The sequence below is a fragment of the Asterias amurensis genome, chromosome 9, assembly GCF_032118995.1.
Source record: "Asterias amurensis chromosome 9, ASM3211899v1".
Classification (NCBI taxonomy): Eukaryota; Metazoa; Echinodermata; class Asteroidea; order Forcipulatida; family Asteriidae; genus Asterias; species Asterias amurensis.
In genome coordinates this window covers 3,276,161-3,300,243 of record NC_092656.1, presented here as the reverse complement: position 1 = coordinate 3,300,243, position 24,083 = coordinate 3,276,161, and the positions used below count along the sequence as shown (strand labels likewise).

Genomic DNA, 24,083 nt, shown 5'->3' with positions numbered 1-24,083 from the left:
ATTTTCCACAAATTTGATTTCGAGACCTCAGAATTAGATTTTGAGGGTCTCGAAATCAAGCATCTGAAAGCACACAACTTGCGACAAGGGTGTTTTTCTCTTTCATTGTTATCTCGCAACTTAAACGACCAATTGAGCTCAAATTTTCACAGGTTTGTTGTTTTAAGCGTATGTTGAGATACACAAAGTGAGAAGACGGGTCTTTGACAATTACCAATAGTGTCCAATGTCCAGTTTCAAAATATTAACAAGTTTCAGGTTTGGTTAAAAAAGAAAAATCCATACATTTCAAAACTTTAGATGTACAATTTGTGTAGAAACAAAAGGTAGGTGTTCGGTTTAGACATGACTGAGGAAGCAAACTTCGCTATTTATAAAATGTATATTTATTTTTGTATATATTTTGTAAGTTAAGACAATTGAACAGTACAAAAAGTACAACCTCAATTACAGTTAGAAATGGCCGGCCGTTTTCAGTGCAAATAAAAATGAGAACTCTTATCGAAAACTCACTTAAAACCAGACTAAAATGGAATCGAGATCTTAATATCAAAACCATGATGTGGATTAAAAAATACTCATAAGAAGGAGTTCAAACTTAAAATCCCAAAATTCTCATTGACATAAATGGTGAACAGTTCCTACATAGATTCCCATCAAAATAAAACTCATTAAAATTAATTGTTTGTTTAGATCAGTAATGACTTATTTATCAAAACAGTTATGAGATAACTCGGGTATTTTCTAGTGATCTTTATTCACGGATAGTTCGAAGATTTTAGTATCATAATAAAGCCCAATGTCTTCCAAAATTCTAAGACCCGATGCTGAAAAAAAGTGGTCGCAACAAGACATGTTACAGAAAAATACTGGATCAACCTAGCCCGGGCAGTGTTTCACCCGTCAGCTCCTGAAGTGACGTCACTGTTTCAAGAGGGCGACTATGTTTGCCAGAGAAAGTTAAAATCTCAAAATTCTTCTTGACACAAATACTTTCTCAGGTGAATAGGTGAACATTTCCTAAATAGATTCTCATCAAGTAATTGTAAGTTACCGAAGACACAATTAATTTTGACACGGCTCCCTGTGTAGACCTATAGGGCCTAGTAGTTTAAAGGAACACGTTGCCTTGGATCGGTCGAGTTGGTCTTTGAAAAGCGTTTGTAACCGTTTTTTTACAAAATGCATATGGGTAGAAAGATGTTGTAAAAGTAGAATACAATGATCCACACAAACATGCCTCGAAATTGCGTGGTTTTCCTTTTACCTCGTCGACTAACACGTCGGCCATTTATGGGGGTCAAAATTTTGACCCCCATAAATGGCCGACCATGTTAGTTCGCACAGTAGAAGGAAAACCACGCAATTTCGAGGCAAACTTGTGTGGATCATTGTATTCTACTTTTAAAACATCTTTCCAACCATATGCATTTTATAAAAAACGGTTACAAACGCTTTTGTTTTGACCAACTCGTCCGATCCAAGGCAACGTGTTCCTTTAATGGCAACAACATGGTATATTTTTCTGCACATAAAATATTCTAATCATTATTTAAACTGCACTGTATTACGCAAAACTGTTGTTATGTAAAACATGTAATAAAATGACAATTACGAGCCAATAACCCCATTTGTTTTTACTTGTTGCCATATTTGACGAGTAGTTGAAGTATTTGTAAACAAAACCACTTCTTATCAGATACATCTACATTTATAGAGATAGCACTAATGTTATCGGGTGCACCGTTGAATAAGTGAAGTGCTATTTTATTACACTGGAAATGTGTTTGATGTTGAAGAATAGATAAGAAATAGACTTTGGCCATAACGTATTGACTGTCGACTCCACCTTTAAGTTTGTTAGTTTAACTTTCCACACACGCCGAGGCTTGGTGTCTCAGTCGTGAGCTTGTGTCTACGGTATAGAGGCCAAACTCATTCATCCTGAACATGGAATTCGACGACGGCATCAGCAAGATGAAGAAAGGAACAAGTAAAACAACTCTGGCTCTAGTTGTGGTCGTCACATGTGTGGTGGTAACAACAATCACCGTACCCATGACTTACTTCCTCCACCCCGATAAGACCAGCCCGGGTTCCTCGGACTCTCAGAAGGGTGACTGCCCCACGGTGGCCCCCACGAGTGAACCATCGCAACCCCCGGTGATGGTGGAAGATCACGAGAGAGTCAACTGCTTCCCTGGGTGGGATGATTACTCCGAAGAGGAATGTCTCAAGAGGGGATGCATCTACTCCGAGCCAGCTATGGATAAAGACGCGCCAATCTGTTACTTCCCTAGTGATTATGGTGGATATCGTATTGTGGGCAAGGAGGAGGTCACGCTCTCCGGGTTTAGGGTCACCCTGGACCGCATCGCGTCGACACCCTCGCTGTTCGGAGGTGATATCGAAAGACTACTTCTGGACGTAGAATTCCACTCCGAGTATCGACTTCGGATTAAGGTAATCAGATTCTTACTTCTGCATGCCTTACTGCCATGTCACGTGGGGCAATGTACAGAGGCAACCAGCTAGTTCCAGACAATATCCACTCAAAAATTTCTTTCGCATTTCTGATTTTTTCATTATTTTCTTGGGGAAAGCGAGTACACAGCTAGCAGATCGTGTAGTTTGCTGCCAAAGTGTTTTCTGAGCATAACGTCCACAGTTGCGAAAACGTAACCATCCTCCCGACGACGGGAGGAGGTTTCCGTTGTCGCAAATGAGACGTACAGTTGGTTTCCTCCAACTTGCCTGTATCAACTGCCCTGTGTGACAATGCCCTTTAAGTCTAACTAATTAAACTTTTAATGAGTTTTGATAATCACATTCAGTCATCATAAGTATGATAAATGAATTTCGTTTGACATCCACCAAGATATTATTGTGTATCAAAATCCAAGCCATGTATTGGCGCGATTGTTACTTATTGCATGTATTGCTTTACATGTAAATTATTGCATTTTGGCCATGGCCTATCGAGAGTCTTGGAGTAGGCCCAGATCCATAGGTTCTGCACGTAATCACATTATACAACCAAATCTTAAATAACAGCGAGCTAAGCCTGGTATACTATATTAATCCTCCATTATGTACATATTGGCTTTGAGGATACTTTAAGGTCGAATTTATAATGACACCTATGGTCTATATAACGGTGTAATTTAACAATGCAAAGGTATCTCACTTGATCTTTGACCCCAAGATCTGGGACAGGTGGCGTCAAGTTGTATTTGTCCTTCAACTGATAAGGTCCTTGGCAAAGAAACGATTTGTGAGTGGGATTTACAGATATCACAGAAATCACCCGTATTCACTTAAAGGAACACGTTGCCTTGGATCGGTCGATTGGTCTTTGACAAGCGTTTGGAGCTGTTTGTTATGAAATGCAAATGGTAGAAAAAGTAGAATATAATGATCCACACAAGTATGACTTGAAATTGAGAATGCACAGTTTTCCTTTTACGTAGCGAACTAAACACGGTCAGCCATTTTATGGAGTTAAAATTTTGACTGGCAGTCCGTGTTCCTTCGCTACGATTAAAGGAAAACCGTGCAATTTAGAGGCTCGTTGTGCGGATTATTTGATTCTTCTTAACATTTGCATTTCATAAAAAAACGGTTCCAAATGCTTTTCAAAGACCAACTCGACCGATCCAAGGCAACGCGTTCCCCTAATAAAGGCGCTGGACACCTTTTGGTAATTGTCAAAGACCAGTATTCTCACTTTGGTGTTTACCAACATAACGCATAAAATACCAAACCTGTGAAAATTTGGGCTCAATATTGGTCATCAAATTTGCAAGAGAATAATGGTTATTCCGGATTTTACCTGAAAGTAAATACACTATGTAAATAGTATTAAATTGAGTGTTTATTTCCTTTGTACCATGACCACCTTATCAGATGCTCTTGTAACCTTCTCCATATTTTGCTATTGGATTAAAAGTTATCTTGAACTTTGCTGAATATTAGCATGCACTTGGCGAGTGTGTTTTACATTACCATGTGATCCTTGCTCTAATATCGAAGTCTTATATAGCGCACGTATCTACCAAACAAGGTACTCAAGGCGCTGAGTATATACAAACTTTCAGATAGATAGGTAATTGTAGTGAGGAATTATGAGACCCAATTATTTAGCACCTAGTGTTTACAAGGTGCTACGGCGCATACAGCACTGGGTTCTTTTACATGCGTTACACAACACATGGGACCAACGGCTTTACGTCCCATCCGAAGGACGAAGCAATGGTTAAGTGTCTTGCTTAAGGACACACGTGTCACGGCTTGGGATTCGAACCCACACTCTGCTGATCTATGGTGTGATGAAGTAGTTGTTGCTACATGCGTTACACAACACATGGGACCAACGGCTTTACGTTCCATCCGAAGGACGAAGCAATGGTTAAGTGTCTTGCTTAAGGACACAAGTGTCACGGCTAGGGATTCGAACCCACACTCTGCTGATCTATGGTGTGATGAAGTAGTTGTTGCTACGAAAGCTCATGAATATTGATCAAGGTGCAATATTCTACACTTTAGGTTTCACATATAGGCCTATACGGCGTGGTTTAAAGTGTGCGTTCTCGTTAAAGGTTATGGACACTATTGATAATTACTCTAAATAATTATTAGCATAAAACCTTACTTGGTTATGGGGAGCCGTGTGTGTTCTTCTTCTCTGTATGTGATTTTTTGGTTTTGATTTGTTTACAGTTTTACGACCCAGCTAACTCACGCTTTGAGGTTCCCCTCGCCATTCCAAGACTGTCAGATACCAAACCAGAGAACACCAAATACCACGTCACCTTCACCCAGAACCCGTTCACCCTAAAAGTTACCCGTAAAGACACCGGAACCGTCTTGTAAGTACAATTGAGAATATTGCTGTGTCTTTTCCCCCTTTGTATAAAGGGGCGAGGTACAAGACTGTTTCCACCGTCGTGTAGACTATTGCAACCCTAAACTTTTAAGAAGGAACACAACCAGTTTGACATAAGTGGTTGATTTCATTGGGGGAGATAATTATATTCCATCTGATCACTTTTACCCCAGGAAAGTAACGCCACCCATCCCAACTTATTTAGAGATTACAATTACCGCAAAGCTTATAACGCCACACTGAATTGTTGATGACAGTTCATGGCCCAATTTAATAAAGCTTGTAAGCACAAAAACTTGGTTGGTACAAACAATGTTGCTATTTTGTTAAGCACAAATAGGTTACCAGCCAGAACACTCGACAATCTAAAGTTGTAATGGAACTTTGCAAAGGGTACCACGGCAATTGATTTTTTGCAACTGAACAAATCAGAACATTTTGATTTTAATCCCAATTTAAAAAATAGCCTAAAACTCCATCAGAGCCTACATCACATGTAGGTCGGTCAGCCAATGTACCAGACGAAAATGTCCATACCTTTTTCCCAAGCACAAAATATCATGCCTGCCTATAAAGTCTATAAATTTCACAATTCTTCACGTTTTACCTCGGCAGGTGGGACACGTCTCTCGGACCCCTCATTTTCTCAGACCAGTTCCTTCAGATCACCACGAAGCTCCCGTCCTCCAATATCTACGGCTTTGGAGAGAACGAACACCCTTCATTCAGACATGACATCAAATGGAAATCATGGGGAATGTTCTCCAGGGATCAACCACCAGGTGTAAGTATAACAATCAATCAAAAGAAATTTATAAAGCGCCAAAATTAAAAGTTTGCTGTAAGGTGCTGATGTATTGGTACTTTTAAGCAGGAGAAACATTATTGATTGTAGGTCTACACCTCCTGGAACAGGTGGACTTTCAGGGGTGTCTTGAATGTATGCAGTGAGGTGGTATCTCTGATGTATTGTGGAAGTTTGTTACAGATTCTGGGTCCGTATAGTATGGCCCATTTCGAAACCATGGATTCGGCTTCAGGCTCCGTCCTCTCGTCTGAAGCCCTGAGCGCGTATGCGCAAAGCACGCACAATTGGCAAAACAACCGCGGAGCCAAGCTAGCCAAAGCCAAAGCCGTGGTTTCGAAAAGGGACTATGTTCACATTTTATGTATTTTCCAATGGACCTGTACAAGGAAGTTGAGAAAATTTACAAGAGGCGTGTCAGGACCGTACGTAAAATAGTCATGAGAACGAGGTTTACATCATAGTGTGCTGGCCTGTATGCTTCGTTTTCGAAAGGACAAGGGCACCAATGCATTTTCTCCTTGGTAAAGGGCACCCTATGAGGAAATTGTTAATTTCTACTGAAGCATTTCAAGGGCACAGAGCTAATGACCAGGGGGCATGGAGGCAATCGCCTTCGTTGCCTGCTTGAAGTATCGGGCCTGAAATGTGGACTCGAAACACTGTGTGGAGTTGCACACGTCCACGTACACTAAGTGTGTTACGCCTGCAACAGCTGTCATACCCTTTTTTAAAGAATTCTCCTATGGGGTCCAGTGTGAAAATTACTCCCTTGTGGGGTCCATTCCTAATAAAGGGTGCCCTTTACCAAGGAAAAAATGCCTTGGTGCCCTTACCCTTTCAAACAAGAAACATACAGGGCTGACATATACATGTTGACTTGTTCTACTTTTAGTAGTTCTGCGTTGATCTGTTCGTTTTAGCGAAGCCCATCAGTTGAGAAAGTTTCCACTAAAAGTAAATCTGGATTTGTATTCGTAACCATTATCATTCCCACAGGGTGAGGGCAATCTCTACGGAGTTCATCCATTCTACATGAATTTGGAAGAAGATCACAATGCACACGGTGTCTTTCTACTTAACAGTAACGCTATGGGTGAGTTGAAACACGTAGTTTGTTTGTTGAAATTGGCTGATAAAACCATAGACCAGTAAAACCTTTAATAAAAAGTTTGTATTGGATAATTTAGTTTTAGTCATTTATAAAGTTACCCGGTCAGTTTCCCTTTTGGTTTATATTGATAGTTGTTTGAGAAAATTAAATAAGTAAAATCTCCCCAAAATTAAGTTCCATGTACAACAAATTTAAAAGTCTACAACAAGACCCTTTTTGGTGATTGGACACATTTTACAAACATTGCCTTTATTTTATTTATTTTATTGTTTTGTTATTGATTGTGTTTGGCAGATGTTGCTTTGCAGCCAGCCCCTGCTCTGACGTATCACACAACGGGTGGAATACTAGATCTCTACATATTCCTTGGTCCAACACCTGAGAATGTAGTACAGCAGTACACTGAGGTAAGAGACTCCATGGTTTTGTAGAGGGAAAACTTTACCTTTAAGACAGTGAAAACTCTCTACCTCATATTATTTAGTCAACTTGTGTTAAACGATGCAGACCCCACATAGTTGTTGCCATAACACAATTTCAATATGGGCCTAGGAAGGGAAAAAAAACCATTTGATCCATAAATATATGGCTTCATAAAATAATCTTTACCATCGATATTTCACATCAAAGGTTTTAAAAAATCAGTTGTTTTCAATGTATTTTCATGGCTTTAACACTTTAAAGTTCAGTGACAAAGACGATGACACCCTCGTCTGCTTGGCCAGCTTGGTATTTTGTCTTCTTTTCCGTTTCTTTATATTATATATTATATTTTAATTAAAAAAATTGATTTCCATCAGTTTCTTCTTCTGAACTAAATTTGTTCAAATATGTACTATTCTAAATGGCCCCTAAGTATAATTTGAATGTTACTTAAAGGCAGTGGACACTATTGGTAATTACTCAAAATAATTATTATCATAAAACCTTACTTGGTACAAGTAATGGGGAGAGGTTGATGGTATAAAACATTGTGAGAAACGGCTCCCTCTGAAGTGCCATAGTTTTCGAGAAAGAAGTGATTTTCCACGGATTTGATTTCGAGACCTCAGATTTAGAACTTGAGGTCTTGAAATCAACCATCTAAACGCACACAACTTCCTGTGACAAGGGTGTTTTTTTTTACATTATTATCTCTCAAGTTCGATGACCGATTGAGCTCAAATTTTCACAGGTTTGTTATTTTATGCATATGTTGAGATACACCAAGTGTGAAGGCTAGTCTTTGACGGTTACCAATAGTGTCCACTGCCTTTAAGTGAAAAATGTGGTTCATTTCTATTCTCAGGACTGCTCATTGAGCCTAGTTTTGCATCATATACTAAATGATCTGAACATTGGAGAATTTCCTCATGTTTTTCTTCTTCTTAGATTTCTTTTCACATTACCGATTGGGTGCGATTTGCGGTCGTAACCAATAACTGTTTCGGTTGAATAGGCCATTGGTTAATCACTGACCAATGACCGAAACTGTTTAGACTGTAAAAACGCAGCCAATGGTAATTATTACACACCTTAAAAACTATCGTCTCGTTGGATTTACAGGCCATTGGACGACCTGTGATGCCGCCATATTGGTCGCTGGGTTTCCAGCTGTGTCGCTATGGCTACAATTCATTAGACAGAGTTAAAGAAGTAGTGGCGGGAATCAGACAATATGACATCCCACTGGTAGGTATAACGTCAAGAAACTTTGAGTTTTTTTATTTGTTTAGTATTTGTCCATAAGACCATGTGACCTTTACAATAAGTGTGACGTGTGACATTGTATATTCTTGGGGCTTTCCACCACGCAAGATACTGCATGGTCATACGGGAAAGTTGACATTTTGTGCAATAATTTATGAATCCAAGGGTTATAGACGTAACAGTCGAACAAGTTGTGAGATGTGACCCCTTTCGACATATCAAAACTTGTTAAAAATCAGACAGTTGACATAAAATGTAAGATTTTTTTGTTCTTCCATTGAGTCTTGTACAAATCATGCCTGCAGGAAGTCCAGGCTTTGTGTCTCAATATGTGTTTGGGAGTTTTTCTGCGCTTGTTTATGAATGGACGTAATCCCCCAATGTAGGCCTACAATGTACACACTTTGTTTTTGTGTACTGTGATGGTTTCGTTTTAAATTGTGCATATTGTTTGTGAATAGAGGAAGCGAAAGTAAAAAATAACATCCCATAAACATTTTGTTGAGAATGTACTTGATGATCGTCTATTTGACCTGTTACAGGATATACAGTATGGTGACATCGACTACATGGAGAGACAGATGGATTTCACTGTCAGCGCGGATAGATATGCTGGCTTGGGGGACTTTGTGGACGAGTTGAAGAACAACGGAACACATTACATCATTATACTGGTAAGTTATGTTTTAGAACAAACTAACTTATTCACTGTACAAAATATCCATCAAATTTACGGGACTTTACCTGGCACCCTAGCTGCCAGGTATTGAAGTGCCGTAAATTTCACGGTGGAAGTTTTGCAAACTACCCCTTCAAGGCACAATTTACAAAACTTCCACCGTGAAATTTACGGCACCTCACCTTTTTTTTTACAGTGTCGATGATATTGAAAATAGTCGCTGACAGCACTAAGTCTGATATAACACTGTTTTATAAATTCTTGTTAGGCGTACGACCACATGGGAAGGGGCGGGTAGCGACCCTCCAACATTCGGCCAAAACAGTAAAGGGGAAATTTGGGCACTGCAAGAACCCAAAAATGGCCAGAGAAAGCAAAAAGATTTGGTTTTCTGGTACAAGGAATTGCTACCCATGTTGCAATCTGTGTTAAACTTCCTTTGCTATATGTGTTTTTTTTATATTCTACTTTAAACTATTCTATTGTTTGTTCTTTTACATCCTTTAATTTTCATTCAATTTTCAAATATTCTACTTTAAACTAATGTATTGTTTGTTCTTTTACATCCTTAAATTTCCAAATTTGTAAAAACAATATGTACATGTTTGCTAACCAATAAAATGGAATGAATTGAAATAAAACATAGGACCCAGCAATACCAGCGAATGAGACAGTGGGAACATATCCACCTTACGACCGGGGAGTTACTGATGACGTCTTCATTAAAACAGAGGACAGACAATCAATCCTCTTCGGAAAGGTAAACATTTAAAGTTCATATAACAGCCTACAGCCGTCGATTTCACTTAACTCTTCCTAACTTAAAGATACTTTGGTAATTGTCAAAGCCCAGTGTTCTCACTTGGTGTATCTTAACATATTATGCATAAAATAACAAAACTGTGAAAATTTGAGCTCAATTGGTCGTCGAAGTTGCGAGATAATAATGAAAGAAGAAAAAACTGCAACACGAAGTTGTGTGCGTTTAGATGGTTGATTTCGAGACCTCAAATTCTAAATCTGAGGTCTCGAAATCAAATTCGTGGAAAATTACTTCTTTCTCGAAAACTATGTCACTTCAGAGGGAGCCGTTTCTCACAATGTTTTATACCATCAACCTCTCCCCATTACTTGTTACAAAGTGGGGTTTTATGATAATAATTATTTTCTTGAGTAGTTACCAATAGTGTCTGTCCACTGCCTTTAAGATTAGTCTTAGGACTTAGGACGAGTTAATTTCTGTTACCATAGACGTTAGGATGCAATAAACCCATGCTAAGTAAGGACGAGTTACTCGTCATAACTCGAGATAGGAATAGTCATAGCGTTTCGTGAAATCGGCTGCAGGGCCCAAGTTAATAAAGCTGCTGAAGCAAAAATATTAACTTAACTTAACTTAACTTAAATGCATTTATAAAGCGCTTTAACACTGTTTCAAAGCGCTGTATAGTCAAGAAAAACATTAGAATGCAGGATTAAAAAACATGAGCAAAAATAGCAATATGTTTTTTTAAAAATACACAACAGTTAAAAAAGTAGCAAAAATTGATTGCTAAAATTGATTGCTAGTAAATATTGCTTAACAACTCTCTGCTAAGCAAAATGAGCAGGATCAAAATGGTACATGTGACATGATGGCTTGGCTGGTAACCTTATTCTGGTAAGCATACTTCTGTTGTGATTAGCATCTTTTTGGTGCTTAAGCAGCTTTATGAAATTGGGCTCAGATTTAAATAATCGTATCTTGTCTCTTTTAACGTTTAAGATTAAGACTTGACTAGTTTGAATTGATTTACATTTGCATTTTATTTACTCTTTGACGTATATCTCATTGGTTTGTGCTGTTCTTTTAACTATTGTATTTTGATTGTTAAGCACCTCTTTGGACATGTTGTGGTGAAAATGATAAAATTGTTTTTGTTCTTCATATTTTGTTCTAACTTGCATGATTTACATGGTGCAATCATGCTCAGAAGCGCAAACAAAATGAGCTATGGTCGTTATGTATACTGATGCATTTGTTATTGAGGTAGATATGGAACCGTTTGCAGTCTTTATTCACTCTTACTCGTCTACAGTACACTTGATTAAGGGAATCAATGTGTGGCGAAGAGGTTTTCAACTAGTGGTTTAAACCCGCGCCGAGGCCTGGACTTGATAATTTTACCGAGACGAAGTCGAGGTAAATTATTTAACATTGGATCCTTCACTCTTCATTAATAAATATCTTTGTTACTTCTCTTCCAGGTGTGGCCAGACTTGCCGGATATTTTCGTCAACACGAGCAAGGAATGGGAATATCAAGTTGCAGTAAGATTTTCTTAAAGTTTTTTTCTTCTTCAAAATTTTGCAAAAAAAAAGGCCCACATTAAAGGTATTAACACAGGGTTAGTAATAGTAGAGCTGACAAAATACTCAAAGATTCATTGTGTTTTCAACCATATCAAATAACACACCTGTAAATTTTTAGTACTGTTGACAGATGACATTTCAAAAAAAAAAAGTGTTTGTATGAAATCAACAATGATACTTGTATCTTTACCATTCCTGTAAAACACCTATAAGAGCTGTACTATTTTGCACTATCAACTGCCTCCAGCTGCCCGGCAACCTCGGTAGTCTAGTTGGTAAGACACTGCTCTAGAATGCAAGGGTCGTGGGTTCGAATCCCACCCGAGTAACATGCCCGTGATATTTGTTCACAGGACTCGGGAAAGTACTGAGTATACAGTGCTAACACACATCAGTGTTTGGGTAAAAACCAAAATTAACTTTCAACATTAGTTGTACTCTTAGTTTATTACTTTGTTGATGCTTTTTGATTCATTGGTGATTTTTTCTTTTTGTTATAGAATTACCGGGCACACGCCGCATTCCCGGACTACATGAAGAAAAGTACACAAGACTGGTGGGCAAAGTTAATAGATGAATTCCACAACGAGGTTGCGTTTGATGGAATCTGGATTGTAAGTGTCGCTTTTAGTTATTGACATTTTGAACGTTCTAACTTTGAATCAAAATGAAAGATCTGTAGTTGGTCCAATTTGCTGCTAAACATGAACTTAACTTAACAAAATTAAGCTTACCAGAATAAGGATACCAGCCCAAATGCTATATCACATACCATTTGTGGCTGGTTTCTTCTAATTAAGAAATTGTTCAGCAATATTTTCTGCTTAACGCAGCTCTATGAAATTTGGCTTTGCCATGGAATAAACCCAATTCATTAGGCCCGTGCCCTTACCCATTGTAGTGCGCTGACCAATCACAACCGCGAACACGCGTTCAGATCCAAATTTGGATGTGAACAAGTTCCCGCCCGATTTGGATTGTTGGGGTTTTGGCAGAGTACGCGGTCCCCACGTTGGGTGCTATTGATGGGCTATTAATGTGGTGGGTGGGGACTCTTAGATACATGGTCGTACCCCCTCCCATCTGAAGACAAAATAAAAAACTTCCATGAGGTAACAACATTTCCACCTGTCCACTTTCGGATAACTAAAAGGACCCCGGTGCTCCATTAGTTGGACTTTAGCGCCCTTCAGGATAATCCTTTAGACTTCACAACATTTTTCCAGGGATCTTTCAGGGAGTTTGAGCAAATTAAGAGGAAATAATAATTACAATGAAAATATGAACGTTTATTTGTGATTTCACATTCTCGTATTTTTCTCGTATTTTCCCTCACAGGATATGAACGAACCAGCAAGTTTTGTTGAGGGGTCCACGTCAGGATGCTCCGACAATAAATACGACAATGCGCCGTTCCATCCAAGTAAGTTACCACTGGAAGCTTGCAATGCAATTCGGCCTCAATCACCAATAATGGTGCATTGTTTATTTGCGGTTTTCTTTTTAATGAAGAGAATTTTAACATGTTTAAGTCTTTTATATCACGATTGGATTAATGTAGTAGCAAATTAAAAAGCAAAAAAAAAAGGGTTATAAAGGCAACGTATTATTAATGAAAACGGCAAGTCACTTGCCAACATTTGATAATACAACGTAGGGCCTATTCTAACAATACATAGTTTTATTATTTTGTTTAAAGCATAATTTAATTTGCATGGAGGAAAATGCGGTTGCCTATTTTAAAAAATTGCTGTAAATATGAAAAATGTCAATTGAAATACATGTTATCTTTGTTCAGTCTCTCAATACACAAATTTGCAGAAGTTAAAAACAGAACAGCCATTATTGCATTCATAATTGTTCATAAACATATGGCAGTTTCAGAGATATTTACTAGTATTTTCTCATGTTTTTTTTTTGTTTTGTTCTTTTTTACCACTAGATACAATCAGTAATATAAAACAGGTGTTAATGTTTCCAGACATTAAAACAAATAATGATTGAAACGGAAAACACATCATTGCACAACACACTGATAACTAAACAGGCGAACACATTTTTGATAACATTGTTTTCACGTTGTTGTGTTTCCCTGATTAGGAATTTACGGGGCCAGACTTGCCGATAAGACCGCTTGCATGAACGCTGTACAGCATGATACCGAACTCACACGAACTGAACATTACAACATGCATAGCCTGTTTGGATGGAGCCAGTCTCACCCTACGCTGGTGTAAGTGTGGACTCATTTGAGATATCTTTTTTGGAGAACAAGTACGAACCAAAAAAAGGGAAAATAAAAGGTCTTCACATGGACATTCTAAAGACAGGGGTGCCCCACAACGAAAATTGTATGTAAAGACTTGATGAGAAGCTATTAAAGATGCTATGTCAGATTTTTGGCCGATTTGACCCCAAAATTTTGATGGGGGTCGAGAAAGTTACAAGCTTTCATATTGAGCCAATGCTCGAAAAAGTCCGCCAATTATTAGTGGCATTGAAATAAAGTGCTCAAATTTAGTTATATCACGTGACCAATTCTTATGTGTTTTATAAGAAACGTTTTAAATTGTTGTCATGGTTCCTGACCATTAAAAGTAAAAGTTAATTTTTTTTCGTTAGAGCAGGTGATACTCTTTGAAATACCATTCACTCAAAAAAATCTATTTTTAATGTTTGGGGCCAAAAATCTGACACAGCACCTTTAAGTGCAGAGACAACGGAAAGAACAATGGTGTGTCCATATTAATCCATTTATGAGAATGTGTGATCACTGACTGCCCCTGGGAAGGGGCGTGATAAGGAAGGGCCTTGTTTTTTAAGGAGTGTTTGGATGTCAAATTATTTGCCAACTGAATGTTTGAAAAGTTAACGACCCCCTTAGTTTGTCTCTATAGGCATACTAGTCGGTTTTCCTGGTCAAATTTATAAATGTTCACGCATGTTTTCATATTTTGACAATTGTATAGACACTCGCCCTTTTTTATCTAATATGTGGACACAAATCTCGCCAAATCTTTGATAGTAAAACGGCAATTCAACTGAAGAATTGAGAAACTGCAGTCTGGAATACCTATCAATGGAATAGAATGACTAAACGAATCTGAATGATAAAATGAAATCACGTGTGAACGAAAACGAAACTTGTATAAAATAGTTGCTCAGGAAGAAACCCCGAATGTTGAATGTATTACAGGGAAGATCCTTTGACGTGAATACATTTTAATGAATGTAATTTTGTTGTGCTTAAATTTAACTTGAAAATACTTTCGAAAGCAGAGGTTCGAAGTGAAGAAACTCGTTCAAAAACAAATGAGGTTCCATACCTTTAATAAATAGAATTTCTGTCTGGCAGGGCCAATGAAGCTGCAACCGGCAAGCGGGGAATCGTGATCTCCAGGTCGACTTATCCAGGAAGCGGTAAATATGTCGGCCATTGGTTGGGAGACAACACCAGTATATGGCCACATATGCACAAATCCATTATTGGTAAGAAACAATTCCATGGGAACCATAAAAGTGTCATTTTATAAGTGATTGGAGGTGGTTCGAGCCACTCACAACTATAAGGGGCACAAAATCAATTTGATTTTTTGTTTGTTTGAATGATCTTCACATCAAGGGAACTCAGCAAACTCCCACAAAGGGATATAAACAGCAACAGCCAATCTCTCTCATACAAACATTGGTTTCAAGGGTCTATGTAACTTTTGTAGGACAAAACAACACAATGTCCACAGATTCACACTCAACCTACACAGTTTGAAGATAATGATAGTAGAAAGCTTCCCTGAAAATACTACGTGCTGAGGTGCTGTAGTTTTTTGGGAAATGAGTAAAACAATGGCATGAAAATTATTTTAATCATTTACAAACGTATTTTCGTGACATTGTTTTACTAATTTCTCAAAAACTACAGCACCTCAGTAAGTCAGATTTGAAGGGAAGCTTTCCACTATCATTATCTTCAAACCCTGTAAGTTTAATGTAAATCTATGGACATTTTGAAAAAGTACCCAAATCCTTTAACGTCTATGATTATGAATTACACATATCAAAAAATTGTGATTCAGTAACTGACGACAATACTTATTCTAGTCATTATGAAATCAGCGGTTAGCTGGAGGATTCGAACCCACAACCTTGTGGTTGCAAGTCCTGCAGTCTAAAAACTTGGCCACGGTGACCATTGATTATCAAAACATAAATGTTAACAGTGTTTTTATAAACGAGAAATCTCTTAGTTTTTACATCTCTTTATTGGGGATTGATTGAGATAACAGCTTGGTGTTTTTTGTATTCTATAACATTTAGGAATGATGGAATTCAATCTGTTTGGAATTCCCTATGTGAGTATCGTTTTTGTTTTATTTATTTGTTCAAATTTACGTTTTAGTAAATAACCCTGAGATATTGATGGTAACTCCCTCAGAAAAAAAAATTAATAAATAAATAAATCTAGTTTTAATGAATAAACAAATTAATAAAATGCTTGATAGAAAATAAACCAATAAATAAATAGAAAAAAAAGGATTTTTTTTTTTTTTTTGCAGATTGGCGCTGATATATGCGGCTTCTTCGAAGATGCCACCATCGATTTGTGTCGTCGGTGGATGCAGCTCGGAGCATTTTATCCCTTCTCAAGGAATCACAACGGGCTTGGTTTCGCGGTTAGTTTCATTGCTCCCCCCCCCCCTCAATATTGTTTAAGGAATACGTTGCTTTGTATCGGACAATTTGGTCTTTCAAAAGCGTTTGAAACCGTTTGTTATGAAATGCTTATGGTTAGAAAGACTTGTTAAAAGTAGAATATAATGATCCACACAAGTATCACTCGAAAGTGCATGGTTTTCCTTTTACGTCGCGCACTAAAACAGTCGGCCATTTTATTGAGTCAAAATTTTTACTCCATAAAATGGCCAACCGTGTTTCTTCGCGACGTAAAAGGAAAACCGTTTAACTTCGAGCAATGTTTGTGTGGATCATTATATTTATACTTTTAAATTATTTATCTAACCATATGCATTTCATAACAAACGGTTTCAAACGCTTTTCAAAGACCAACTCGACCGATCCAAGGCAACGTGTTCCTTTAACCCCAGCCAGCGCGCAGACCGACCATTGAACGGGGCGAATCCGAGGGCCGAAATTGTAGAATATGACGCACCATTGTACCAAAAAACAGGCACTTTCTCCAAAAACTCAAAACTTGGTTTAATTGCTTGCTCATCAAGATGAGAATTTTATCGGTTATCCTTCATATGATTTTTGATTATAACCAGGTCCAAATTCAATAAAAGCTGTTTATGTTTATAAGCAAACACTCACTTGTTATGCACAAAAAATCCTGCTTAGCAGAAATGGGCCAGCGTTCAAAGTTTATTTGTTGACACTGGTGCCCATTCATGCCGAGCAAAGTAATTTGTTAAGAAGCATTTTCTGTAAAGCAGCTTTATTACAACTCTTGGCTCAGGCTGTACTTTGACTTACACTGACATCTTATACCATCTTCATCTCGTAGCCTCAAGATCCAGCCGCTTTTGGTGCTGATTTTGCTAAAGATTCTAGAGACGTTCTGATGATACGCTACACGTTGCTGCCTTATCTCTACACGCTGTTTTACGAGGCTAACACCATGGGGTCAACAGTGGTCCGACCGCTTATGCATGAGTAAGTATTTCTTATCGTACATACAATAAAACAGTTTCTTCATATAGCAACGATGTCACGTTTTAAAAATATTATTGATCATTATTATTTTTTTTTTTTTAACTTTTGTTTTAGGGCTTGTATACCTTGGAGATGCTATGTCAGATTTTTGGCCGATTTTACCCAAAAATTTGGATTTAAAATTCAATAGGTATTTTGATGGGGGCGAGAAAGTTACAAGAAAGTCCGCCAATTATTAGTAGCAGTGAAATAAGGTGCTCTCAATTAGTTTTTGTCGGGATCCAGACAATATATCACGTGACAAATTCTTATGTCTTTTAAAAGAAACGTTTTAAAAAATTTTCATGGTTCCTGACCATTAAAAGTAAAATTTAAACTTGTTTTCGTTAGAGCGGGTGATACTTTTTGAAATACCATTCACTCAAAAAATGTTTGGGGCCAAAAATCTGACATAGCATCTTTGATATAAAAGGCGGTTTGACATTATCTATGGTGACAGAAATTAAAACTTTTATTTTGAGCCGGACAACTTTTAATGTAAATGTGTGTTTTATTGTCAAAATTATTTAAGTAAAAATATATACCATGCTCTGAACACAAACTTACTCTCGAATTACACTATATTCAATGTTATTTTAATTTACGTTCTCACTTTTCAAAAAGTCCGATGAAATTCAATACTATATTCAATTGATTGTTAACCAATTATTTATGAAACTGGATCTGGCTTATCTGAATATTGTTTTGTGTTCCACCCCCACTGGAGGTGTTTCCTTCACAATCCTTGTATCTGCCCGCGGCCAGGCCAGGTTTCTCAGTAATTTGCTAATGTTTTTACATTTGTGTATTCTTATTAAAACCATTGTATTGCTCGTTCTAAGTAAGTCTTTGATGTGCAATTTTTAAATATTTTTTATTCATGTTTGCTGGCAAATAAAATGAAATGAAATGAAATTTGCCCAACAGATTCACTTCAGACAGCGCAACGTGGAGCATTGATACACAGTTTCTGTGGGGTCCGGCCTTGCTCATTAGCCCAGCTTTGGAACAGGTAGGCAAACAGCCCGATAAGTATTGTTGCTGCGCCTTTAAAGACGTCTTGTGACACTATTATTAGGCAGTATTTGTCTGCCATGCGCTGTCTGCGCTTGTGCGCAATCCTTTCAAACAAAGTAATAACATGCCACCTTTTTCGGAAAAATACGATTGAAGCCATAGGACACTTTAGGAACAGAAAAGAAAAATAAAAGTTCACAGATTTACAAATAACTTACAGGGTTTACAGAAGGTAATAGTGAAAGACTTCCCTTGAAATGTTATTCCATGAAATGCTTTACTTTTTGAGAAAACATTAAAGCAATTATCAATTCTCGATATCGAGAATTACGGATTTATTTTAAACATGTCATGACACGGCGAAACGTGCGTAAACAAGGGTGGGTTTTCCCCCGTTATTTTCTCCCGACTCTGATGACCAAATGAGCCTAATTTTCCACAGGTTCATTATTTATATATAAGTTGTGATACACGAAGTGTGGGCCTTTGGACGATACTGTTTACCGAAAGTGTCCAATGGCTTTAATGCGTCACAAAAATTCGCTTTATAACCTGTAAAGTAGGCCGGGCCCTACTTTATAACCATGAAAAAACACTACACGGCCAATAGAGCACTTTAAACAAGTATAATCTCTTTTACAACACTTTTTTGGTTAACCAGGAGACAAAGCGATATGTAACAATTGGCGCACAGCTCGTGTTTTAACAACTATAAATGAAAGTTATTGTTTTTCTACATAATTTGGGTTCATTTGAAAAAGAATCGGTAATTTATTCAACAATAGATCCAAGATATTGATGAAACTGCTCTGTTTTCTTGATTATAGGATCAAGTGGTGGTGGATTTGTATGTACCCGAAGGTCCATGGTACGTCTATCAAACGGTAAGTCAAACCACTGAGCATCTGAGACAAATTGCTTGGAAACATCCCAAGAAAGATGGACTTAAAGAAAACTTCGGTAGGGAAGAGGTCTTAATCTGGCGATACAAACAAACAATGAGTTATAGATTATTTAGATTTGTGCTGAGAACTTGATAAAGGTTAAAAATCAAGTCCATTGCAGCAATATTTATAATTAAATGGAACTTATTCGGACTATCTTTTTCCTTTTGAACTCATCCTCTATTGTGGTAGGGGCAAGAATGTAGATGGACAAGTATGACAAGGGTGTGTAAACGAGAACTTTCATTCAGCTTTTATAAAAACTGAATAATCTTTGCGACCTAATAAATTTGAATTATATTATTTGACCAGTGCAAAAATAAGCTGTTGAGATTAGAAAGGTTCTTTTGACCGCATAACAAATTGTTGTAAAATTGTACTTTGGGTACGAATTGTATTGTGCAAATTGAGAAATTGTATAGGCTGGAGTGCCTGAACAAATAGAATAATTGAAATGACAAACTTGAAGGAGAAGAACGACATCATTGTGTGCACGAAAACGAAACTGAGCTCAACAGAACTTAAAAAAAACAACAAACAAAAATATATTAAATAAACGTGAACAAATTTCAATGCGTGTAATGATACTGAATGAAGTTTTGCTGATATTGACCGCGGGAAAACCTTTAAAGAATTGGTAATTGTCAAAGACCAGTTTTCTCACTTGGTGTATCTCAGCATATGCATAAAATAACAAACCTGTGAAAATTTGACCTCAATCGGTCGTCGAAGTTGCGAGATAATAATGAAAGAAAAAACACCCTTGTCACACGAAGTTTTGTGCTTTCTGATGCTTGATTTCGTGACCTCAAGTCCTAAACCTGAGGTCTCGAAATCAAATTCGTCGAAAACTACATTACTTCAGAGGGAGCCATTTCTCACAATGTTTTATACTATCAACCTCTCCCCATTACCCGGTTTTTTAAAGGTTTTATGCTAAAAATTATTTTGAGTAATTACCAATAGTGTCCACTGCCTTTAAAAGAGACTTTAATGTCAATTCAGGGCGAACAAGTTGATAGAACTGTGGAGAAGACGAAAGTAAAGATACCAACTCCTATGGATCAGATCAATCTTCACGTCAGGGGTGGTTATATTCTACCGACTCAACAACCAGCTAATTCTACCGTGTTCAGGTTGGTACCAAATAATAATAATATCCTAAAGATATAGTGAAATGGAAACCCCTTTTTAAGTTTGTGACAAAGTTACATCTTCGCGCAGTGTCATCACTCATGGGAATCTCGTGGTTTTATTACCAGAATTTTTTTTAAATGAAATAGCTTCTAAACGACAAAGATTAAAACATCCACACGCAAGCACGTTGTCAGCATGATAGCACATGCTGGCACTTTGTGTTAATATAGCCATTGTCTACCACATCATCATGTTCAGATTAGGCCATGGTATCCTAAAGAAGGCACCATCCGCAATCCTTATAGAGGGGGTGTCTAATGATGCGGGGCAGTGGTTTGGATAGAAAGGGCAGCAGGACCAAACTCTGTTATTCGTCATCATCTTCATCATTTAGCCTGCATGTGCTCGTCCAGTGTAAGATGGTAGCCCTTCTCATGCATACGCCATTCATATCTATTTCTTGCAGTTCTGGTCCATGTTGTTGATCCTGCATATAACCCGATTTCATCTCTCCATCTTCTTCTCTGTCTACCTCTTTTCCTTTCCCCTGTTTTTGGTTGCCAATCCATTATTCTTGTTGTCCATGTATTGTCATTTCTTATGTTTCCAGCACATCTCCTTGTTTTATTGTCTTTTATATGATGTCCCTTACTCCAGTACTAACTTGTTATTAGGGTTCTAATACATAAACATTTGTGTTGTCTGAAACATCATTATTCTGGTTATTTTCTAATATAGTCGGGTGCTTCCGTTTGGGCTGATTGTAGCCCTTGATGGGGACCAGAGCGCCAAGGGACGTCTCTACTGGGATGATGGCGAGTCAATAGGTGAGATCAATAAATTATTAACCAATCAATCAACCATAATCAATTTATAAAGTGCTAAATCAAGATTGAGGTGATTGTGTAAATCAAAAATGAGAGAGAGAGAGAGAGAGAGAACAAAATCTTGTTACCAACATTTCTGGGGAAAACAGGTAAGACTTTGGTTTTTTGTTTATCCCCAGCCGTGACACTTGTGTCCTTAAGCAATACACTTAACCATTGCTTCGTCCTTCGAATGGGACGTAAAGCCGTTGGTCCCATGTGTTGTGTAACGCATGTATATAAAAGAACCCAGTGCACTTATCGAAAAGAGAAGGGGTTCGCCCCGGTGTTCCTGGCTGTGGAGGCTGTATGCGCCGTAGCACCTTGTAAACCCTTAGAAGGTGCTAAATAATATTGGGTCTCAGAATTCATCACTGCAATAACATATCTTTCTGAAAGAGTGTTCATACTCAGCGCCTTGAGTACCTTGTTTGGTAGATAAGTGCGCTATAAAAGACTTTGATATTATTATTATTATTTATATAACATTTGTTTTGTATTACAGATCCCCTCGGTACAGGTGACTACAATCTTGTTGACTACTTGGCTGCAAATGTAAGTGATTTTATTTGTCAAGCACATATGTATAAAATGATTGAGTGTATAACGTGTTTGAACTTTAAAGTGTGCTCATATTCACTACCTTCTTGAGGACAAAAAATAAAAGGAAAATAAAAGGACTCCATATAAGCAAAATCTAAAGACCGGGGTGCTCCACAAGACATTTTGTGTACAAAGTCTATGTGAAAATCTTAAAGGAACACGTTGCCTTGGATTGGTCGAGTCGGTCTTTGAAAAGCATTTGTAACCGTTTGTTATAAAATGCATGTGGTTAGAAAGATGTTGTAAAAGTAGAATACAATGATCCACACATACATGGCTCGAAATTGCACGGTTTTCCTTTTACTTTGTGAACTAACACGGTCGGCCATTTATGGGAGTCAGATTGTATTCTACTATTAAAACATCTTTCCAATCATATGCATTTTATAACAAACGGTTACAAACGCTTTTTATAGACCAACTCGACCGATCCAATGCAACGTGTTCCTTTAAGTACAGGGACAATGGAAAGAGGACAAAAGATGTCTCCACGGGGATGCATGTTTGAGAATGTGTGTATTAATAATTAGTGTGAAGGTGTGGTTTCAACTGTTGGTTTGTTATAATTGAGGCAATCTTGAAATGTGTTGGTTAAGAATAAATTCACACTGATTAAATGATGTTTTCTTTCTCGATCAGAGAGTTCTACAGTCCACCATCATCCATCCTCTTCCAACACTAATGGCTGACCTTGTCTTAGATGACATCACGATCCATGGGGTCAAGGGTCAAGTGTCAAAGGTCATGTACCAGAACATGGACTTGGAAGATGATAAGTGGAGCATTGATGTTGATAAAATGGTAAGTCAAAATATGGTTTAATTTGGTTTTTTTTTCGTGGAAGTGTATTATATAACAACTTTAAAATCAGAGAATGCAAAAGTCATAAAAGATGGATAATTCGTTGAGACGTGTACAAATTGTGACTGCAGGAAGTCCAGACTGATATGTCACATGTCACATGGTCTATACATGTCACCATTATTATTTACCTACCATGTAGGTCGACTATTTTTATTTTTATTTTATTTTCTTCGATTTCTCATACCAGATCTTGACAATCAGCAATCTGAATCACCCGATGAATGAAAACTTTCTTATCACTCTGGAAGATTGATCGCCACCGTCTTAAGAAACATACCAAGAAGCATCTCAGCAAGAATTAAGCATTTCCTTAAAGACTTGTAATTTTTTATCTCTTGAAATTCAGTTTAGCTTTTTATTTTAGATAAAGTGACATAAAGATCTGATTTAGCATGTCCTTAATTAAGCCTGAAGTCGGTATAGCGAAACGTAACATGGAAGCGTTACTGAGATATAAGATTTGGCCTAAAGTCATAACTCGTTAAAGGCAGTGGACACTATTGGTAATTGTCAAAGACCAGCCTTCTCACTTGCTGTATCTTAACATATGCAAAAATTTGAGCTCGATTGGTAGTCCGAGTTGCGAGATAATTTGAAAGAAAAAAACACCCTTGTCACACGAAGTTGTGTACTTTCAGATGCTTGATTTCGAGACCTCAAAATTCTAAACTTGAGGTCTCGAAATCAAATTCGTGGAAAATTACGTCTTTCTCAAAAACTACGTCACTTCAGATGGAGCCGTTTCTCACAATGTTTTATACCATCAACCTCTCCCTATTACTCATTACGAAGTGAGGTTTTTTGCTGATAATTATTTTGAGTAATTGCCAATAGTGTCCACTGCCTTTAAAGGTGCCTTTGAATATTTTGGAGCTCCTGGTAAATGGGGTTTATTGTCAAGAGTGGTCTTCAATTCATTGTCTTCAATATTCATTTGATTTTGAATTTGTGTTTCTAACAAAATATAGGCCCACACATTTTTTCCACATAATATTGATCTTTGATCATTACGAATACGAAATTTCCATTATTTAGCAGGGACGAACTATGACTTGTTCATACAATACATATCCATAATTAATGAGATATATCTCATGGATTTGACTTAATTGGCACAAGCCATAACTATGACTTGTGCGTACAAATCATCATAATACTCAGCGCCTTGAGTACCTTGTTTGGTAGATACGGGCGCTATATAAGACTTCGTTATTATTATTATTATTATTATTATTATTATTATTATTATTATTATTATTATTATTATTATTATTATTATTATTATTATTATTATTATTATTATTATTATTATTATTATTATTATTATTATTATTATTATTATTATTATTATTATTATTATTATTATTATTATTATTATTATTATTATTATTATTATTATTATTATTATTATTATTATTA

At 37.2% G+C, this 24,083-nt stretch overlaps 1 protein-coding gene across 1 annotated transcript; it reads left to right on the top strand.

Moving 5' to 3' along the window:
* Positions 1 to 1,862: 1,862 nt before the first annotated feature.
* On the top strand, positions 1,863 to 23,842 carry LOC139942164 (maltase-glucoamylase-like). Its single transcript, XM_071938901.1, has 23 exons — positions 1,863 to 2,463; positions 4,720 to 4,868; positions 5,501 to 5,669; positions 6,690 to 6,786; positions 7,099 to 7,211; positions 8,350 to 8,475; positions 9,036 to 9,167; positions 9,819 to 9,932; positions 11,420 to 11,482; positions 12,025 to 12,138; positions 12,863 to 12,947; positions 13,625 to 13,757; positions 14,880 to 15,013; positions 15,839 to 15,873; positions 16,078 to 16,194; positions 17,046 to 17,194; positions 18,161 to 18,245; positions 19,078 to 19,134; positions 20,200 to 20,330; positions 21,070 to 21,158; positions 21,703 to 21,752; positions 22,440 to 22,601; positions 22,852 to 23,842. Exons 1-23 carry the CDS (start codon positions 1,951 to 1,953, stop codon positions 22,915 to 22,917), a joined length of 2,883 nt encoding a protein of 960 aa, XP_071795002.1. The 5' UTR covers positions 1,863 to 1,950; the 3' UTR covers positions 22,918 to 23,842.
* Positions 23,843 to 24,083: the final 241 nt, after the last annotated feature.